This window comes from Papaver somniferum, chromosome 5 (genome assembly GCF_003573695.1).
Source record: "Papaver somniferum cultivar HN1 chromosome 5, ASM357369v1, whole genome shotgun sequence".
Taxonomy (NCBI): domain Eukaryota; kingdom Viridiplantae; phylum Streptophyta; class Magnoliopsida; order Ranunculales; family Papaveraceae; genus Papaver; species Papaver somniferum.
In genome coordinates, this window is record NC_039362.1 from 117,510,488 (window position 1) to 117,527,720 (window position 17,233).

At 37.3% G+C, this 17,233-nt stretch overlaps 2 protein-coding genes across 2 annotated transcripts; one reads left to right on the forward strand and one right to left on the reverse strand.

Moving 5' to 3' along the window:
• The first annotated feature begins 1,160 nt into the window (after nt 1–1,160).
• Nucleotides 1,161–12,669, forward strand: LOC113279505 (putative receptor-like protein kinase At5g39000). The gene is made up of 10 exons (XM_026528200.1): nt 1,161–1,824; nt 1,924–1,962; nt 2,070–2,180; nt 2,266–2,385; nt 2,491–2,709; nt 2,802–2,917; nt 2,988–3,248; nt 3,340–3,518; nt 12,424–12,484; nt 12,622–12,669. Exons 1-10 carry the CDS (start codon nt 1,161–1,163, stop codon nt 12,667–12,669), a joined length of 1,818 nt encoding a protein of 605 aa, XP_026383985.1.
• LOC113282497 (aldehyde dehydrogenase family 2 member B4, mitochondrial-like) lies at nt 4,057–7,187 on the reverse strand. The gene is made up of 11 exons (XM_026531520.1): nt 6,978–7,187; nt 6,563–6,697; nt 6,322–6,464; nt 6,043–6,196; nt 5,721–5,950; nt 5,543–5,632; nt 5,267–5,440; nt 5,031–5,168; nt 4,682–4,819; nt 4,523–4,584; nt 4,057–4,428 (listed from the first exon to the last, which is right to left on the reverse strand). Exons 1-11 carry the CDS (start codon nt 7,072–7,074, stop codon nt 4,155–4,157), a joined length of 1,635 nt encoding a protein of 544 aa, XP_026387305.1. The 5' UTR covers nt 7,075–7,187; the 3' UTR covers nt 4,057–4,154.
• Nucleotides 12,670–17,233: the final 4,564 nt, after the last annotated feature.

The following is a 17,233-nucleotide window of genomic DNA, read 5'->3' on the forward strand; positions in this document are numbered from 1 at the left end:
TACGGGGATTTTTCTGGCACATGTTGGAGACCTTATAACAACAACAGATTATAACTTTTTTTTTGAAGCATGTATATATTAAAAGGAACTAACTAGATATTACACGGGGGAAAGTAATTCCCTAGAGTCACTTAAGAGAATTTGATTAAGAAAAGACGGGTTTGTTTGATCCTATATCGTTGTTGAATAGTTTCCTTCTTCGCTTCTATCTGCTGCGAAGTTTGCTATACCATCCGCTGCTTGGTTGCCTTTTCTATAATTATGTTGAATGTGGCAACAAGGTATGTGGCGCATTCTTTATTTGATTTATGCAATCATTTGTGATATATACCAAGGAGCTTCCGCTGATGATCTGACAAAGTGCATGAGATTCTCCGAGTATGTTTCAATTATCATTTGTGATACAACAGATTATAACTGTTTAATTGCTTTAAGATATTGAAAACAAATTGTTTGTCGTATTTAGGGTGCCAATCACACTGTTACACGTCCAATGCATAGCTGTGTAAGTATGATAATTTATGGTGGCAATCACACTGTTATGAGTCAAATCAAAACTTCACATCCATTGCACTGCCATCCGTTCATTTACTTAGATGTCAAATTACAGCCCAACTTTTCATAGTTAAATGAGTAGGTTCAAACAATTTTCTATTTCTGTTAGTTTGAACTATTGGAAGGTTTAATCTTTCTTGTTAAGTTCCAAATGTACGAAACAAAACAGAAGAAGATAAACAGAATGTTTGAAAATCGGCCATTGTTTATTCACTTAAGCTCAAATTAATTGGCCGGCAAAGTCTGTGAAGAAAATACAAATCAATATGCACTATAGATTATTCCATATAGTGCATCCTAAAAAAGAAAGAAAAAACCTTTCTTTAGCCAAATATTGCTTAAACATAATTAACTTGCATCAAAGAAACTACTCCCTCATTTAGTTTAAGTAATACTGTTTAAGCAAGTGAACTCCAAGTTAATTCCACCCATTTTAACTACAAAACTGCCCATTTCTTGTTTCTTGGCCTTGAATCATATGTTCATGAAAATGGCATGACCTGAATCCATATTTCCGGAAAATTTTGAAAAAAAAAATCGTGGCTTTTGTGTTTCTTTTCTCCAGGAACTGATTAAATAGGTGTTTTCGGCAAAGCAATCTTAACATGGGTATATTAAACTTCAGTTCTTGCACATATGAAGTCATATTTGTCATCTTCAATTTCGTTGTAGGCATAAATTTCTTTGCTTATTCTCTGCCTGATCCTACTAGAACAAGCTGTCCTCTTGATTTTCAAGTATCACCTTTTGGTAATATTTCGAGTTGTGACGGAGGTGATTGGGGTGGATTTCTTCCCAGCAATTGCTGCGGAGTTGCTTTCGACGTGTACCTTCACGCATTGGGACAGACAGCAAGTAATTCTGGACAAATTTTCTTGGATGGTGGTGACCAGACAAAGTGTGTGACTTCATTGAAGAGTTTTGATGGTAATGTTACGAGTTGTGGGTTTGAAAGACTTACACGTGGACGTGGTGGTGGCGGTTGTTCGCAGTTTTCTGTTGCAGATGTCGCGAGTAACTTGGGACATGAATCGAAAAGTTTAGAGAATGATTGCACATTTTCGAGTAATGATGAGCAGGACTGGGATCAGGTGTGTAGCAATTGTGTGAGGAGTTGGGAAGATATGAAAGGATCGTCAAAACATAGTGGAGAAGTAGAGAAAACCCAAAGAGATGTTTGTAGGTTTGCTGTATTGATTTCATTAACCAGTAAAAGGATTGCCGATAGAAGATGGGCACAGTCAGTTTATAGATGCCTTGGAGCTCTAGGTAAGTATTTGGGCAGTTGTGCACCATAGTAGTGGCATCAATGGCAAAATTATAGGCAGATTCTCGCTCATTTAGTTTTCTAATTCAAATTTCCTGCAGAAAAACAAGAAACAAATGTTCAGAAGAATATTCACGCAGGTATTTTTTTCTTACATTAATACATGCCGGCCCTTAGCCATTTGGTATTGTGTTTCACTTGTTTGAGCGATCTCATTAATTATGGGAACTGTGTATATGGATAACAGCAATATGGATTCTATTAGGAGGTCTTCTTTGTATTGTGGTACTGATAGTTGTCGCTGCATGCATGCTATGGAAAAGACTAACCAAACCAAACATGTTACCAGGGAAAGCTGGTACGTAACAATCAACAATCAAAATTTGCATCTGCAAGTTCTAGTTTTAAAAGTTCTACATTAATATATTTTGTTTACGTAACAGTGACACCAGCAAAGGAGTTACCTGAGATACCTGGTGGTTGCCAGAGAATTCCAGTCAAGGAGATTATGTCAGCTACAAACAATCTAAATGAGTTAAACTTCATTGGTCAAGGCACAGCAGGTGAGTACATAATTTATATGAAACTCTATTTTCCTGATTAAATCGAAAGCCAAGCACATAAAGTTGGAGGTTTGATCTCACTCACCACACACATTTCTGGTGTAGGGAAGGTCTATAAAGGTGTACTGTCAAATGGTCGGAAAATTGCAGTTAAGCACATAGTCAACGAGGAAAATGTGGAGACATTTGTCAGAGAAGTTACAAGCTTATCGCATGTTAAACATCCAAACCTTGTCTCCTTGTTGGGCTATTGCGAGGAAGAGGATGAATGTTTTCTCGTCTACGAGCTATGCCCAAATGGGAACCTGTCAGAGTGGCTATTTGGTATTCTTTTTTGTGATCTATGAAAAAATTCCGTTTCTGTTTCAATATTCAGTGAGAGCTTCTTGTTTTGAATTCGAATTAGCAAATATCAGGTAAAGATAAAGTACTATCATGGATTCAGAGACTTGAGATTGCAATCGACTGTGCACGAGGTCTTTGGTTTCTCCATACGTATGTAGAGGGTAGCATTATTCATCGTGATATCAAGGTTAGATTTCTATGACATATTTTCCTTTTTGCTTGCCATTTGAGATCCCAATAACCCAATTTCTTTGCAGCCAACCAACATCCTCTTGGGGACGAAATTCGAAGCCAGACTTTCAGACTTCGGTTTGTCAAAGGTGATTGATGCGGGTCAGTCTTATGTGAGCTCAGAAGTGAGAGGAACCTTCGGCTACGTCGATCCTGAATATCAACGGAATCACCGTGTCAATGCAGCTGGTGATGTTTACAGTTTCGGAATCGTTTTACTACAATTACTATCTGGGAAGAGGGTTATTATACTAAACTTGAAAAGACCGATGGCCCTGGATAAAATGGTAAGATAAGCTACTAGCCGTTATGCTTCATGTCACGATTTTTTTTTTTCATACATTGCTAATTCATTATACAAATTTCTAATGCGCTCAGGCAAAGTTTATCACGAAAGGTGGAAATATAGCAGAATTTGCTGATCCTAAAATGAATGGAGAATACTCGAACGAAGCTTTCGAACTCATTCTCAAGTTGGCTCTTTCATGCACTGCACAGAAGCAGCAAAGACCATCTATGGAACAAGTTGCTATAAGACTAGAAAACGCTCTCAATATGTCAATGAGCTCGAAAACTCTTTCACCTTACTCTAAACCACCAATAGCCTATTCTGCACCACCCCGGGTTCGGGTTACAATTCGCTAAGTGGGAACATTTTTCTGTATAATGGATAGACTAGATGACTGAAAAGGGCATATACTAAGTTTAAGATAAATATCTGGATTAGGTGTGATTTGCTAAATTAGTAATGCATGTGATGTTTACCACACTGTTTGGGCATGCATATGAGCTTTGGCTCAACTCAAGTGCAGATCTCCTGAAAATGAGATGTTCGCAGTGTTCGAACTTCTAACCGTGTTGGAGATGTTCTAACTTCTAACTTCTGTAGTGTAGTTCATAGGAAGGAATCTGTTCCGGCCTTTCCCTGCTTATGCACAGGTCTTACCTGCACACAATGGATTGAAAGTTTGCATTGTTTGTAAAACTTAATAGTAATGTACTCTATACTATTTTTCTTTTGAGGGAGGATCCCACATCAGCCAAGAATGGGAAGCATTTCTAGAGTTTGCCAAAACACCATAAATAAGCAGCGAGAAAGGAAAAAACACACAAGCCTTTATTAGTTGACAAGTATAATTCTTTGCATCATAGACGAAAAACATCCCAGACAAGAGAAGCAGGGGATACTAGACTTATAACCAAGCTGGGTTTTTCAAAGAAGTAACCACAGCTTTCACTTGCAAATAGTTATTAAGACTGTAAACTCCCTTCTCTCGGCCATGCCCACTCATCTTGTATCCACCAAAAGGAATTGCCGCATCGAAAACATCGAAGCAATTGATCCATATAGTTCCTGCTCTCAGTGCACGCGTCAGGGTGTTTGCTGTGTCTAGGTTCTGGGTGAAAACTCCTGCAGCCAAACCGTAATTTGTTGCATTCGATCTTTTGATTACCTCGCTAAGATCTCTGTAATTATGGAAAAAGAAAATGATATGTAAGTGAAAGATAAGGAATGTGTTATAAGCAATGAGATGAAATATACTGATGGGTTGAAGCTTACTTGAATTTCAAGATGCTCTGCACAGGTCCAAAGATCTCATCCTTCGCAATCAACATGTTATCCTAATCCCGTAGACGTTTGATTTTGTCAGTTTTGGAAGGCGATTATAGTGGCAAAATAGGACGAATGCTTAAATGTGGTGGAAATAGCATATGATACCTGGACATTTGAGAAGACGGTAGGCTGAATATAGTAACCCTTATCGCCAAATCTTGCACCACCAGTTTCAATGGTTGCCCCACTTTCAACACCAGATTTTATGTAATTCATAACCTTCTCAAATTGCTCTAAATCAATCTGATATATTCATTGGGGAATGCAACAATTCAGTGAAAAATCACAGATAATAAAGGAAACGCCTAACTGAACAAGCTTTTTAAACTGAGCTGATCCGTGTTTCTCTCTCGATTAGTATAGAAACACTCTAGAAGAAATGGTGACAAACTACAAAACCAACCAAGTGGTTTGATCTTTTCAATATGAAACTGTCAAGGTAGAGATAATTCACCTGAGGACCTTGTTCGACACCCTTCTGGAAGGGATCACCAACAACACGTTTCATAGCACGAGCCTTTGATTTCTCTATGAACTCGTCATAAACTTTTTCATGTACAAAAGTACGAGACCCAGCACAGCAGCATTGTCCCTGTAGACAAATCACATTTAGGATCTTGAAATTTGGTAATCCATATCTATGTAAGCTTGTCCCTTGGTTCATGCAAAAATTCCATTAGACAAACGTACCTGGTTAAAGAACAGAGCAAAGTGGGCAGTTTCAACAGCCTTGTCAATGTTGGCATCTTCACATACAATGAATGGAGATTTCCCTCCAAGCTCTAGAGTCACTGGCTTAAGGTTGCTTCTACCAGCCAGTTCAGTAACAATCTTGCCAGTTGCAGTTGATCCTGTGAAAGCAAGCTGCAAAGAAGTCGGCCTTCTATGTTAATACTTGAGAGAACAAACTATTGCGTTTTCTACAAATTTTGATATATATTCTTCCTATGATATAGCAAAACAAACCTTGTCGACATCCATATGACTAGCAAGTGCTGCACCAGCCGTAGGACCAAATCCAGAAATGACATTCAGGACACCCTCAGGAAGGCCGGCCTGCAATGGACAATACAGAAATAAGATTCCTAAAGCATGCAGTAAGAAATGAAGAATAAACTACTGCAAATGAATTAAGAGAACCCACTTCGTGGAGCAGCTTCGCCGCATAGAGAGCAGACAATGGTGTTTGTTCTGCTGTCTTTAGGACAATACTGTTACCAGTAGCTAAAGCAGGTCCGACCTTCCACGCAAACATGAGAAGTGGAAAATTCCATGGAATAATTTGTCCAGCAACTCCAATAGGCTCATGTAGGGTTTGCACATGGTACGGACCATCAGCCTGAACTGTGAGACCATGAATCTTATCCGCCCATCCTGATAGTTTCAAGCAGAAGAAAATCTTAAAACAGTTATCCAAATAAAAATGTGATTACAGTTAACATTAAGTAAAATTTAATTTAACTCACCAGCATAATATCTAAATAGACGTGAGAACATTGGTACTTCAATGTTAGCGGCCTGTGCATGGGGCTTTCCGTTGTCCCATGTCTCAAGTGCTGCAAGTTCATCAGTATGTTTATCGATCAAATCCGCAAAGCGCAAAAGTACCCTTGACCTTTCCTGTAAAGGCAAACAATGTAAAGAATGATAAAACAATCTAATTGTGCTCTTCCATACCCATCATCCAAATTCATGGCTCACAAAAGTAAAGTAGAATTTAAGAAATTAAAATCAAGAATAGTTACATAAGCTGTCATCTTTGGCCATGGGCCCTCATCAAATGCCTTGCGAGCGGCGGCAACCGCCCGATTGATATCTTCAGCATCACCTTCAGCTACATGAGCTATAACATCCCCTGTCCTTGGGTCAAGAGTCGGAAAAGTTTTTCCTGTGGGCAAACAAAGATTGAATTTATGTCTTAATTCTTGATTAATTGAAGAAACAATGACAAAAAGGAATGAAAAATGAAAAAAAAAAAAACCAAACCTGAAGCAGAATTCACAAACTCCCCGTTGATAAGAAGTTTTGTGTAGTTTACTTCAACTGGTGGTTTAATTGGTTCTTCAAGTGCAACGGCAGTACTATATCTACTAACACTTCTTCCCAAGTTGATATTCTTCCCTAAAAAATTATTTATAACAAATTAAAAACTTAACCAGGAAGTCCAAGTAAGTATCTTAATTACTTTTGGACAAGGGAAGATTCAATCGTTTAATTCAGCACAACTTCTAAACTTCTGATACAAACAATAAACATAACAGCCCAGTGGTATGCATATGACATGAATTCATCAAATTTCAATGAAGATATCAACAAGAATAAGAAAAACGTTATCACCAAAAGAACCCCATGATAGATAATCTCAAAAGGAAAGGAATCAAGAAAGTAGTATTGTAGTAACCTTTTAGTGAGGAAAGTACTGAAGCACCAAAGGTTTTAGAGAGAAGGGAAGAAACTTTCCTAGTTGCCATGGCTCTTGCTAGGAACACTATTCTCATTGAGACTGAACTCTGAGATAACTTTTTTTTTTGCTACTGAACTCTGAGATAACTAAAAAGAGAATCAAATACTGATACTATATTAGTGAAAAAAGATGTACAAGTTCAGGGAAATTTCATATGTTATCCCTTTTCTTGCTGTATACTACTACCTCTGTTTCTTTTTAATAGGTTGATTTTGTTTTTAGAGAAATTTAAGAAAATTAAGGGAATTAATCATTGAAAGTGGTCCTCATGACACTTGTCAATAAAAGAAGTGAAGTGAAATGATCCTCATTACACTTGTGCAAAAGAAATAAAGTGAAATGGTCCACATGACACTTGTCATCAAAAAAAGTTAAGAGAACAGTGGTCCCAAAAAATTAAACTAACATTTGACTTTACAAATTAGGAAACCAGCTTATTTTTTTGAAACATTTATCTATAGAAACCAGCCTATTAAAAAGTAAAGGAGGGTGTATTTTGAAAGTTTGTTTCTAAGACTATTTTTAGGAGTTGGTAATAAAAAATGAAGATAAATATTCTGTTTGTTTGGATATCAGTTAATCTGACTGTGATTTCTACTAGGTGAAAGAAGAGTGGAGATGAGAGAGTCACATCAAACTTAATTACTCATTAATTAGTGATGTTGATAAAAATTCACAGCAAAATGAGACTTACTAGCTACCACCGGACAAAGACAACTTGACTGATGAGATAAAAAGACAACAAGACTCGTGATCCATACTCATCCATTTTGGATCAACATGAAATATGCTTCCACCAGAAAAATGAAATCCTGATGTTGCTAGGTCACTCACTATCGATGTATAAAGTACAGTAGGGGTGCTAGAAAATAAGTATCGCCCACTTTTGTTTTTATTTCGTGTTGCTCTTTGCATTCTGCGAACCCCCGTAAAAGATAGTTAATGTATAACCGTAGTACTACTACTAGTACTCGAGTTCAACGGTGGGTACATAAATTTGCAAAGTAATGAAAAGAACAATAGAATCAGAATAACTAATTAATCAAAGATATAGCAGAAAAGACAGTGTTATTATTATTCAACACATGGACAAACCTGCTTTCAAACGCGACAGAATCGAAGTACTAGTTCTTGAGGGGGATCGGAAAAGAAGCGACGAAATTGCTCGGGAAGCCATGATTAGTACCCTAACTAACCTGATCAAGAGTCCAAGACTTTGCTCAAAAGAAAAAGAATATAAGAGTTCATGACTTGGCTCAGTATTTTCGGTGAGTGAAGTCTGGGTCTATGGACTAAAGAAGTAGGAAGAGATGAGTGGAAAGGTTTTACAATTTAATCAGAGTCTAGTTTCTAGTTTTTAAGGAATAGCTTGAGTAAAATATTTATTTCTTTCTTAAACAATCAGCATATGTTGCATTGCATGAATGACCGGTTTCATAACAAGAAAAGAGAACAACTAGAATAATCCAACTAGATAATAACACGGAAAACTTGGAGAAATGCCCAAAACTGAGGGATCATCTTGGAGACATGCCTCGAGTTTTCAAATTCTGAAAAAGCGCCCTATTCTGTTAACTATTCCATCTGAAATGATTGAGTAGTTAATTTGACACGGACGTGACCATTCACGCATGTAAAAGAGCTGATAATTGTCCTTAAAAGGGCAATTCGTATAGAATGAACAAACTTCAACTTTGCTAATTTTGCTCCCATTATGAACTCACCAAACATGAAAAATGAGTGAACAAACCAACAAATTTATTAGTTTTGTTGAGTGTGGACGATGAAGAGACGCGTGTTTGATGTAGAACCACGCGATCCAACTAAATCCACGCGGATTAACAAAATTAGCGGGAGGATCTTTACCAACCGCCCGCGGCTCTTCCCCACCAGCACAGTACAATTTGTGTTTCCCAATAGTATTTTCATCTCACTTTATCATATTTTATCTCACCTAAATCCATAATTTTAAACTTCAACTCTATCCTACAAAAGATTTTATATTAAAAAGAAATACGGAAAATGGGTCATTTGTCCAAATATTTTTAAAACATGGTTCTAATGGACGAGTAAAATTAGTTTGGGTGAAATGGACACTAAAAAAATAGATTACTGTTATAGGGAAAGCCAAATTATTTAAGAGGAAAGCTGACTTTGGTCATAATCTCGTGACTTTTGATTAATGTGGGGGGAAATATAAAAGCTGTCTTCTTCTTCTTCCATTTTTCACGTTTATGGATCACTAAGATGAATGCATTTTGATAAGTTTAAGACCGATACGATATTTAGGCGTTCACCATCGAAAAAACAACCTCAATTTCACATGTTCAATTTTTTCAGTCACCTGCTTAATTTTCTTCATCTTCTTCGCAATTTGGCTTTACTTAAAATAATTAAATGAATAAGAAACTAGACCATTAAAAAAAATGTAGGAAAAAAAAGACAGTGAAAGATGTTTAGATAGCGTGATTAGATTGAAATAGAGACATCAACGAGTTCGAACAGGAAGACTAGAACTAGATCATACGAAAATATCATCGAAACTTGAACTCCCTTTGTATGTGTAGTCTGTACGGTTTTACAGTTACTTGACCAAAATCCAAATAATGACCATGGCTCTTATGTACCATTTATGAAGCGTAGTCAATTGTTGGCCACTGTCCGTTGTAAAGTAACAAATCGAAACTTCAATTTCATGTTTCATGCACACCCACCCAACTGAAAATTGGTGATTTTTGTTCTTGTTGATGTTCTGTTTCATAAACTGAATTTTGATTATTGCGATTCTTTTTTTATTACGCATTGATTAATTATGATATGGGTTTATTAACTTATAAAGTCAACTACATTACAGTACTAGTAAAGTATCATCATGGCTAAGTCAAACATCTTAGGAAGGGGTCTCACAGGCACCATGAATGCGTCAACCGTCGCATCAGCCACTAATGGTCTGGCTTTACAGTGCTCGTACACAGAGAAAACATCAAAGATGATTTTGCAAGTTAAACAATATCTTACTAGTAACGAAAATACGTTTAAATAGCTGAAGGGTTTCTCTATGGAAAGATATTTCATAATTGACATGAATGATTCTTTCCAACGATGGTGGTAGTGTAGCGTAAGACGGAACCAAAGCTTAGGGATGATACCGTGTTATTTCTATTTCCCCCCCTTGTTGACTCTGAGTCAACTTGCTTCGACCGAAGTCAGCTTTGCCCCTATATAATTTGGCTTTCCCTATAACAAAAAACAAAAAAGACCAAGAATGAAACTGGATTCATCCTGGTTTAAACTTGAAAAAAGAGTGAGGATGAAACTGGATGCATCCTGATGTAAATTAAAAATAAGAAAAAACATTTGAAAATGGGTAGGATGAAATTGTTTACATCCTGGCTACTTTTTTAATTTTCGTCCATTTAAAAAGTATCAAATTTTACATGTCTTTTTCACTCAGGAATTGTCATTATTGGGTTAATTGACCAATTTTGTGAAAGAAATATTAGTGGGACCCTAGTGTAGATGGTGAAATTTGGATAAAGGGAAAGAGCGTCATTTCAAGACCATAGACAAACTCAACTCTCACTGGAGAGACTAAAACCTTGGTCCTCAATGCACCCATAGCCACGATTTCTAATATACGTCCCCCGAGACACTGTTGGTCGTGATGCCATGATTCCTAGTGCACATCCTCAACGAGATACTGCTGGTCACGTAGGTTTTGTAGAGCGTAAAACGTCTCCGACACACTTATGAACCAGAACAGCCATTATTCCGGCATGTCTTCGGGAGACGCGGCTGATTGTGATGCCATAATTCCTAGTATACATCCCTGCGAGATATAGCTAGTCATGTAGGCTCTGTAGATGCGTAAAAACATCCCCGACGGACTTATGACCCTGTAAGCACGACTCACCTTATTTGAGATCAAGGAATGATTCCTAGTACATCATCGCGAGATACACTGGTCATGTTTACTCTAGGCTCTAACTCGACTTACCGAGGCTTCAGAATAATTCTCAGGACATCCCCGCGAGATACGGTGGTTATTCTGCCTCTGTCCCTTTCGACAGACTCCTAGAACATCCTTCCAAGATATACTGGTCATGTCGGCCCCATAAATACAGACATAATTGATTCCTAGCACATCTCTGCAAGATACGCTGGTCAAAGACAAGTGAGTCGAAGTCTCGCAGAGACATTATCAGGCGTGAGCCTTTTTTTCTCTCCCCAAACATGTCTCGGCTGACTTCGGAGAGATTCCATCGCCTTGTCCAAGTCTCGAACAAAATCTATTGCGTCAGCCAACTCTCAGATGGTTGAAGACGCGTCGGCCAAATCTCAGACAGCTCCAGACGCGTCATCCAAATCTCAGACAGCTCCAGACGCGTCGACCAAATCTCAGATTGCCCCAGCTGTGTCGGCCAAATCTCTGATTACCTCATCCGAGATGATCCATCTCATCTGAAGAGTCTTATGCAAGTATAAGACTTAGACACAAGCTTTATCTAGGCCTCAGGCCTCTTTTTCAGCGTCTCAAACACACTCACGGCTAGTAATTTGGGCCTGAATTGTGCAATCCTGTCCAAAAACGTGGATAACTTCTTTGAGCTCCGCATGCTCAACAAAGGGACTCACAAGCAATAATACATTCTCCACATGACATATGTGACCGTCCATGAAGAGAGGGAGATCAACCTCAGCTTCTCTTTACACACGATTTCTAAGGCATTTCATGCCTTTTCACGTAAGTCATCCTAGTCACTCTCATAAATCAAGAATATCTCTGTATCTTGACCAGCTCGGGCTAAAGAGAATATTTCTCTCTCTCAACACATAATCACAAAGGCTGACTCAGCTTCACATAAATGAGAGGATATCAATTAGGGTTTTGGTCTGGCGATATACGGCACGTGTGAGAAATACCCGGCTTATTTCTCAACGCAGAAGAGAATAAAGGCGGTGGAATAAAGAGATATACTCAGCCTAGTTTATCTCTATATATTCCCTGAAGAGATGGGAAAAGAGACCTGCACGACAAGCAATCCCTATCTTCATCGACCTGAGATTCGAGAATTCAGCTATAAAAAGGACTTCTATTTCTCCAAGCTAACAAAAAAATTTCTCATAAACTCTCAGAGCAATTCTTTTTCAAACCCTAGAATTATCTGATCTCTCTCTTCATATGCTTCTGTCCCTAAGACCATCCCTAACCTCTTCCTCGTGACTAAAGTAGCCTTTGAACAACCATTGTGCGTGGTTTAGGCATAGACTGTTCGTGCTCAACATCTCGTAATTCACTTTCAGAAACCCTAGAATCCAAACTGACACAAAAATTTCTCATAAACTCTTAGAGCAATTCTTCTTCAAACCCTAAAATTATCTGATCTCTCTCTGCATCTGCTTCCCTACCTAAGACCACTCCTAACCTCTTCCATGTGACTGAAGCAGCCTTTGAACGGCCATTGTGCGTGGTTTAGGAAGAGAATGTTCGTTCTCAACCTCTCGTAATTCACTTTCAGAAACCTAGAATCGAACTTTAGCGTTTCGCCGATTTTAGGTAACTACATTTTGGATACCACAGTGGGAGGTTGCCCACTCAGCTACATATCTCAATCACGGTCACCATTAGGAAGGAAGCCGATTCTACCAATACAAACACAAAAAATGTTCCATTTTTCATCTTGTGTAAATCAATTACATATTTATCCGAGAGAGTTATCCTTACCAGCAGTTGAGACGAGTGTTTGACGTTAATGAATAGGTTAGTGCTTCCCGGATCACACAGATCTCTCCCTGAAAATGCGGGGGTCTAGCAACCACACCCAACAATGCGTTTGGAAATCTGAGAGGACATACACCAATACACTTTCTAGAGAATCAACTAGATGTCAGACTCAATCTAGAGTAATAGTATATCAAAGATTTTAATATCTTTAACTCTTAATTCAATCCTCAATCAGCAAATACAAATCTACGAGCCCGATTGAATATAAGACGAGTTACTTGAACGGTACCAAAGACCAATGTTCAAGTGTCAATCAATGTAAATGAACAACCAAATGTTGGATATTCTAATTGATTGATCTTAACACACAACCTGTGATATTTCAATTATATAACAAAATATAATGCGGAAAAGAAATAACACAGACACCAGAATTTTGTTAATGAGGAAACCGCAAATGCAGAAAAACCCCGGGACCTAGTCCAGATTGAACACCACACTGTATTAAGCCGCTACAGACTCTAGCCTACTACCAATTAACTTGGGGATGGACTGTAGTTGAACCATAATCAATCCCACAATGACTCAAGGTACAGTTGCATTCCTTACGTCTCTGATCCCAGCAAGATACTACGCACTTGATTCCCTTAGTTGATCTTACCCACAACCAAGAGTTGCTACGACCCAAAGTCGAAGACTTGATAAACAAATATGTCTCACACATAAAAGTCTATAGATTGAATAGATATGTGTCCTACAGAAATTCCCAAGAGTTTTTGTTCCGTCTTTTGATAAATCAAGGTGAACATGAACCAATTGATAAACTGGACTTATATTCCCGAAGAACAACCTAGTATTATCAATCACCTCACAATAATCTTATTCGACTAGCGAAACAATATATTGTGGAATCACAAACGATAAGACGAAGATTTTGTGATTACTTTTATCTTTCCTATCGGAGAAATTAATCTCGAGTCAATTATTTCAATTGTACTCAATACGATAGAATTGAGCAAGATCAAAACGCGCAACTACAAAGAAAATAGGTGGGTATGGCTTCACAATCCCAATGAAGTCTTTGAAGTCGTTAACCTACAGGGTCTGGATAGAAACCTAAGGTTAAAGGAGAATCGACTCTAGTTATGCAACTAGTAACACACAAGAGGGGTGGGGATTAGGTTTCCCAGTTGCTAGAGTTCTCCTTTATATAGTTTTCAAATCAGGGTTTTCAATCCAAGTTATCTTGGTAACAAACCATTCAATATTCACCGTTAGATGAAAAACCTGATTCAACCAAGATAATATCTTTCAACCGTCAGATCGAACTTAGCTTGTTACACACAAATGAAATGTAGCCTCATTTAGGTTTATGTAACCGTACCTAAACGTGTACACCAAGTTGGTTCACAAATAATTAACCGGGGTTAGTCATATGATTACTCTCATATCAACCTTATTCATCTTAATCATAACTAGTTCAAATGACTCAAATGAAACTAGTTAAAGAGTTGTTCAATTGCTATATTCTCATAGAATTATACAAGAACAGAATTGAAGCAAAATCGGTTTGATTCACTCGAATCAATCATGAACATTATAGCCACGGTTTGCAAAGATTGTATTCCTTATTATATAAATGTTTATGTTCATGTTTAAAACCGATTTTAGAACTTTAACCTTCAAGTATGCAAACGGGTACGCATATACTTGAAATACCCGTACTAATATTGAGTTACACCGGTACGCAAACGGGTACGCGAACTTCAAATCCCAGCATAAATTCTCGGACATGAATCTGTACGCCAGTACGCAAACGGGTACGCATACTTAGGTTCCCGTATTTCTCAAACCAACAGGTACGCAAATGGGTGCGCATACTATGGTTCCCGGACATTGATTACATATGTGCAAGAGTGCACAACATTACATATCCAATAATGGTTAAGTGTTCTAACTTTTATTTCAATCATTGAAACTTTCTTAGAGGATGATAATAGTCGTTTTCACACACTATTATCATAAGCAATTTTCAAGTTATTGAAATAATCATTACGAAACATTCCAAGACAACACCAAATGATTGTATCACACAAACCATGTAAGATGTTGCTCGGAAATTTTCACATGATATAAGATGAACTTGGTCGAAGCGAAAGCTTTCCAACACATATTTCGATAAATGTGTAAGCGAGTTAAACACAGCTCGAAATCTCAAATGTGTATATATAAAACTATATCGTAATACGACTTATGTCTCAATATAGGAGATAGAGTAGAAATAGACTTTCCAAGTGATAGATGAGTTTAAGTCTCCACATACCTTTTGTCGATGAAGTTTCACAAGCTCCCCTTAGTAGTTCTTCGTCTTCAAATGATGAACGTCGTGAAAACTAAGCTCAACTACACAATTTATGTCCTAGTCCGAGACATCTATAAATAGGCTAGAAATCAGGACTTATTGTTTTGATCACTGACATTGACAAATATGCTTGAGATAGCAACCATGCGAGTTTGACCGATCAGTGATCTAACAATCTCCCCCTTTGTCAATTTTAGTGACAAAACTATCAATACATATATGGATTACAAAATAAATAAAAATTTGTAGTTTCTCATCCAAATGCTTGATCTCCTTGGCATCTTCAACACGACTCGAAAACTTAGTCACTTCCAAGTACTCCATGATTATAAACGTGTTCAACTTAGCATCATAGTTGTTGAAGATCTGTAGCAATAACAATGAGAAAACAAATGCTCTCAATCACTGTTATACAGTGTCATAGTATTATTATACAGCATCAAAGTTCAATTGTATCACAACTTTGACAACAATACTATGGTGATATGTATCATTCCCCCTTAGTCAATATTTCATCTCAACATGAAAACCACTCCCCCTTACATAATGATCTGTAAACCATATGTATTTGTAGTATGAAACTACACATTAATTCTCCCCCTTTTTGTCAATATAAATTGGAAAAGGTACGAAAACTAGTGGGGTCTTCATGAAATTTTCATAGAGATACTTCATGACCAAAAGAGAATAGCATACCAACTTATTTAGATGCAATCATAAAGCCGAAGCTAAATGCATTCATCAAGGAGTTTATAAAGATACAAGATGACCAATCAGACTACCCCTAGCTACTTAGTTCCCTCAGTATCCCTGCGCCTTCGACTTCTAGAGTCATGCACGTGAATAGCAAGTCTTTTGGATCGTATTCCAAACATCAAAGGAAGAATCTGTTTGGTAACCACTCTAATCAATATTGCTAGAAGATATGTGAGTTGTTGACAAAGGCTCTTATGCTTAATCTAATAAACTCCTTTGTCTGGTTAGATCAATCTACCCAATAACAACCGAAATAATCAAGTTTAGATTCGCACTCAATTGATATACATCTCAAAGAGAAACTATAGAGAATTTCCATCTCACGCAACTAATCAATCAGACCTATCAAAGATAAACTGATTCTAGTTAGATCCCAGTCGATCAAGGTTTGTGCTCTAAACCCACAAGATGTGAAAACTAATAAGAATTCTTCTTCGTCTTCAAATCTTCTATTGCCTTCAAATACCTGCACAACAACACTTGAATCCTCTTGTGATCAATCACACACAAAACGGATTCTGTTAACAATGGATTATCATAACGAAAAAGTTATCAGTGATTTATTGAAGTAACACTTATAAGTGTTGTTGTTGTAGTTCATGAATACGTAACACATCACGAATTGTTTCTAACGGTTCACGGGCTTGAGCATGAAAACATGACCAGATGCCTTTTTGGTCAGGTTTTTGATGTTTCCTTATCTAAGCAAGATGGTTATTCTTCCGCACACAATTGATTACCATATTAAAGTGTGTATAATGTTTTTAAACTCCTTCCTAAGTTTAATTGTAATTGATTTTACAAAAATAAAATTTATTCTAATGTAATTATTTATCTATTTATTTATGAAAGAGTTGTAACTTAGGAAAAACTCTCACAATAAGGAGAGTCTTTGTAAAAGGAAATAACTCATGAACTTGCTTAGATTTCAAGCAATCGTTCACTATAAATACAGGGTTCATATAAGCTACACAATTCATCCCTTGGAAATTTGGTGTATGCTTCATAAGGTTGTTTTCCACTATTTCCGTTCTTCGGGAACAAGAGTGAGACAAAAAGGTTTTTTCCTTTTAGTCTAAGAGTCCTAATAAGTTTGTATTTGTAGCGATCTGACCTATGGACATATTATCGAATATGGAACATACATGATTTGATTTTGTTGAAAGTTTGAACGTAATACCTGAGGGAACCATCGCATCTAATTTAATATATAAACATCTACATGAAATTACCTCACCTGAATATACTAGACAAGTTTCTCTTGTTAATGATGTATAAACTGTTGATGACTGGGAAACACGCCTAGGAAAACAATTGGATGAACTTTCTGATGCAGGTGATTCAGATATT

Bases quoted from the DNA above. Each gene is read 5' to 3' on its own strand.
- LOC113282497 (XM_026531520.1), bottom strand. From the start codon at position 7,074: ATGAGAATAGTGTTCCTAGCAAGAGCCATGGCAACTAGGAAAGTTTCT. The intron at 6,465-6,562 runs GTTTGGTTTTTT...GTTTGCCCACAG, and splicing joins GTTTGTGAATTCTGCTTCAG to GAAAAACTTTTCCGACTCTT. The intron at 5,441-5,542 runs GTTTGTTTTGCT...ACTTCTTTGCAG, and splicing joins GTCATATGGATGTCGACAAG to CTTGCTTTCACAGGATCAAC.
- LOC113279505 (XM_026528200.1), top strand. From the start codon at position 1,161: ATGGGTATATTAAACTTCAGTTCTTGCACATATGAAGTCATATTTGTC. The intron at 2,918-2,987 runs GTTAGATTTCTA...ATTTCTTTGCAG, and splicing joins TTATTCATCGTGATATCAAG to CCAACCAACATCCTCTTGGG. The intron at 12,485-12,621 runs GCAGCCTTTGAA...TGGATACCACAG, and splicing joins ACCTCTTCCATGTGACTGAA to TGGGAGGTTGCCCACTCAGC.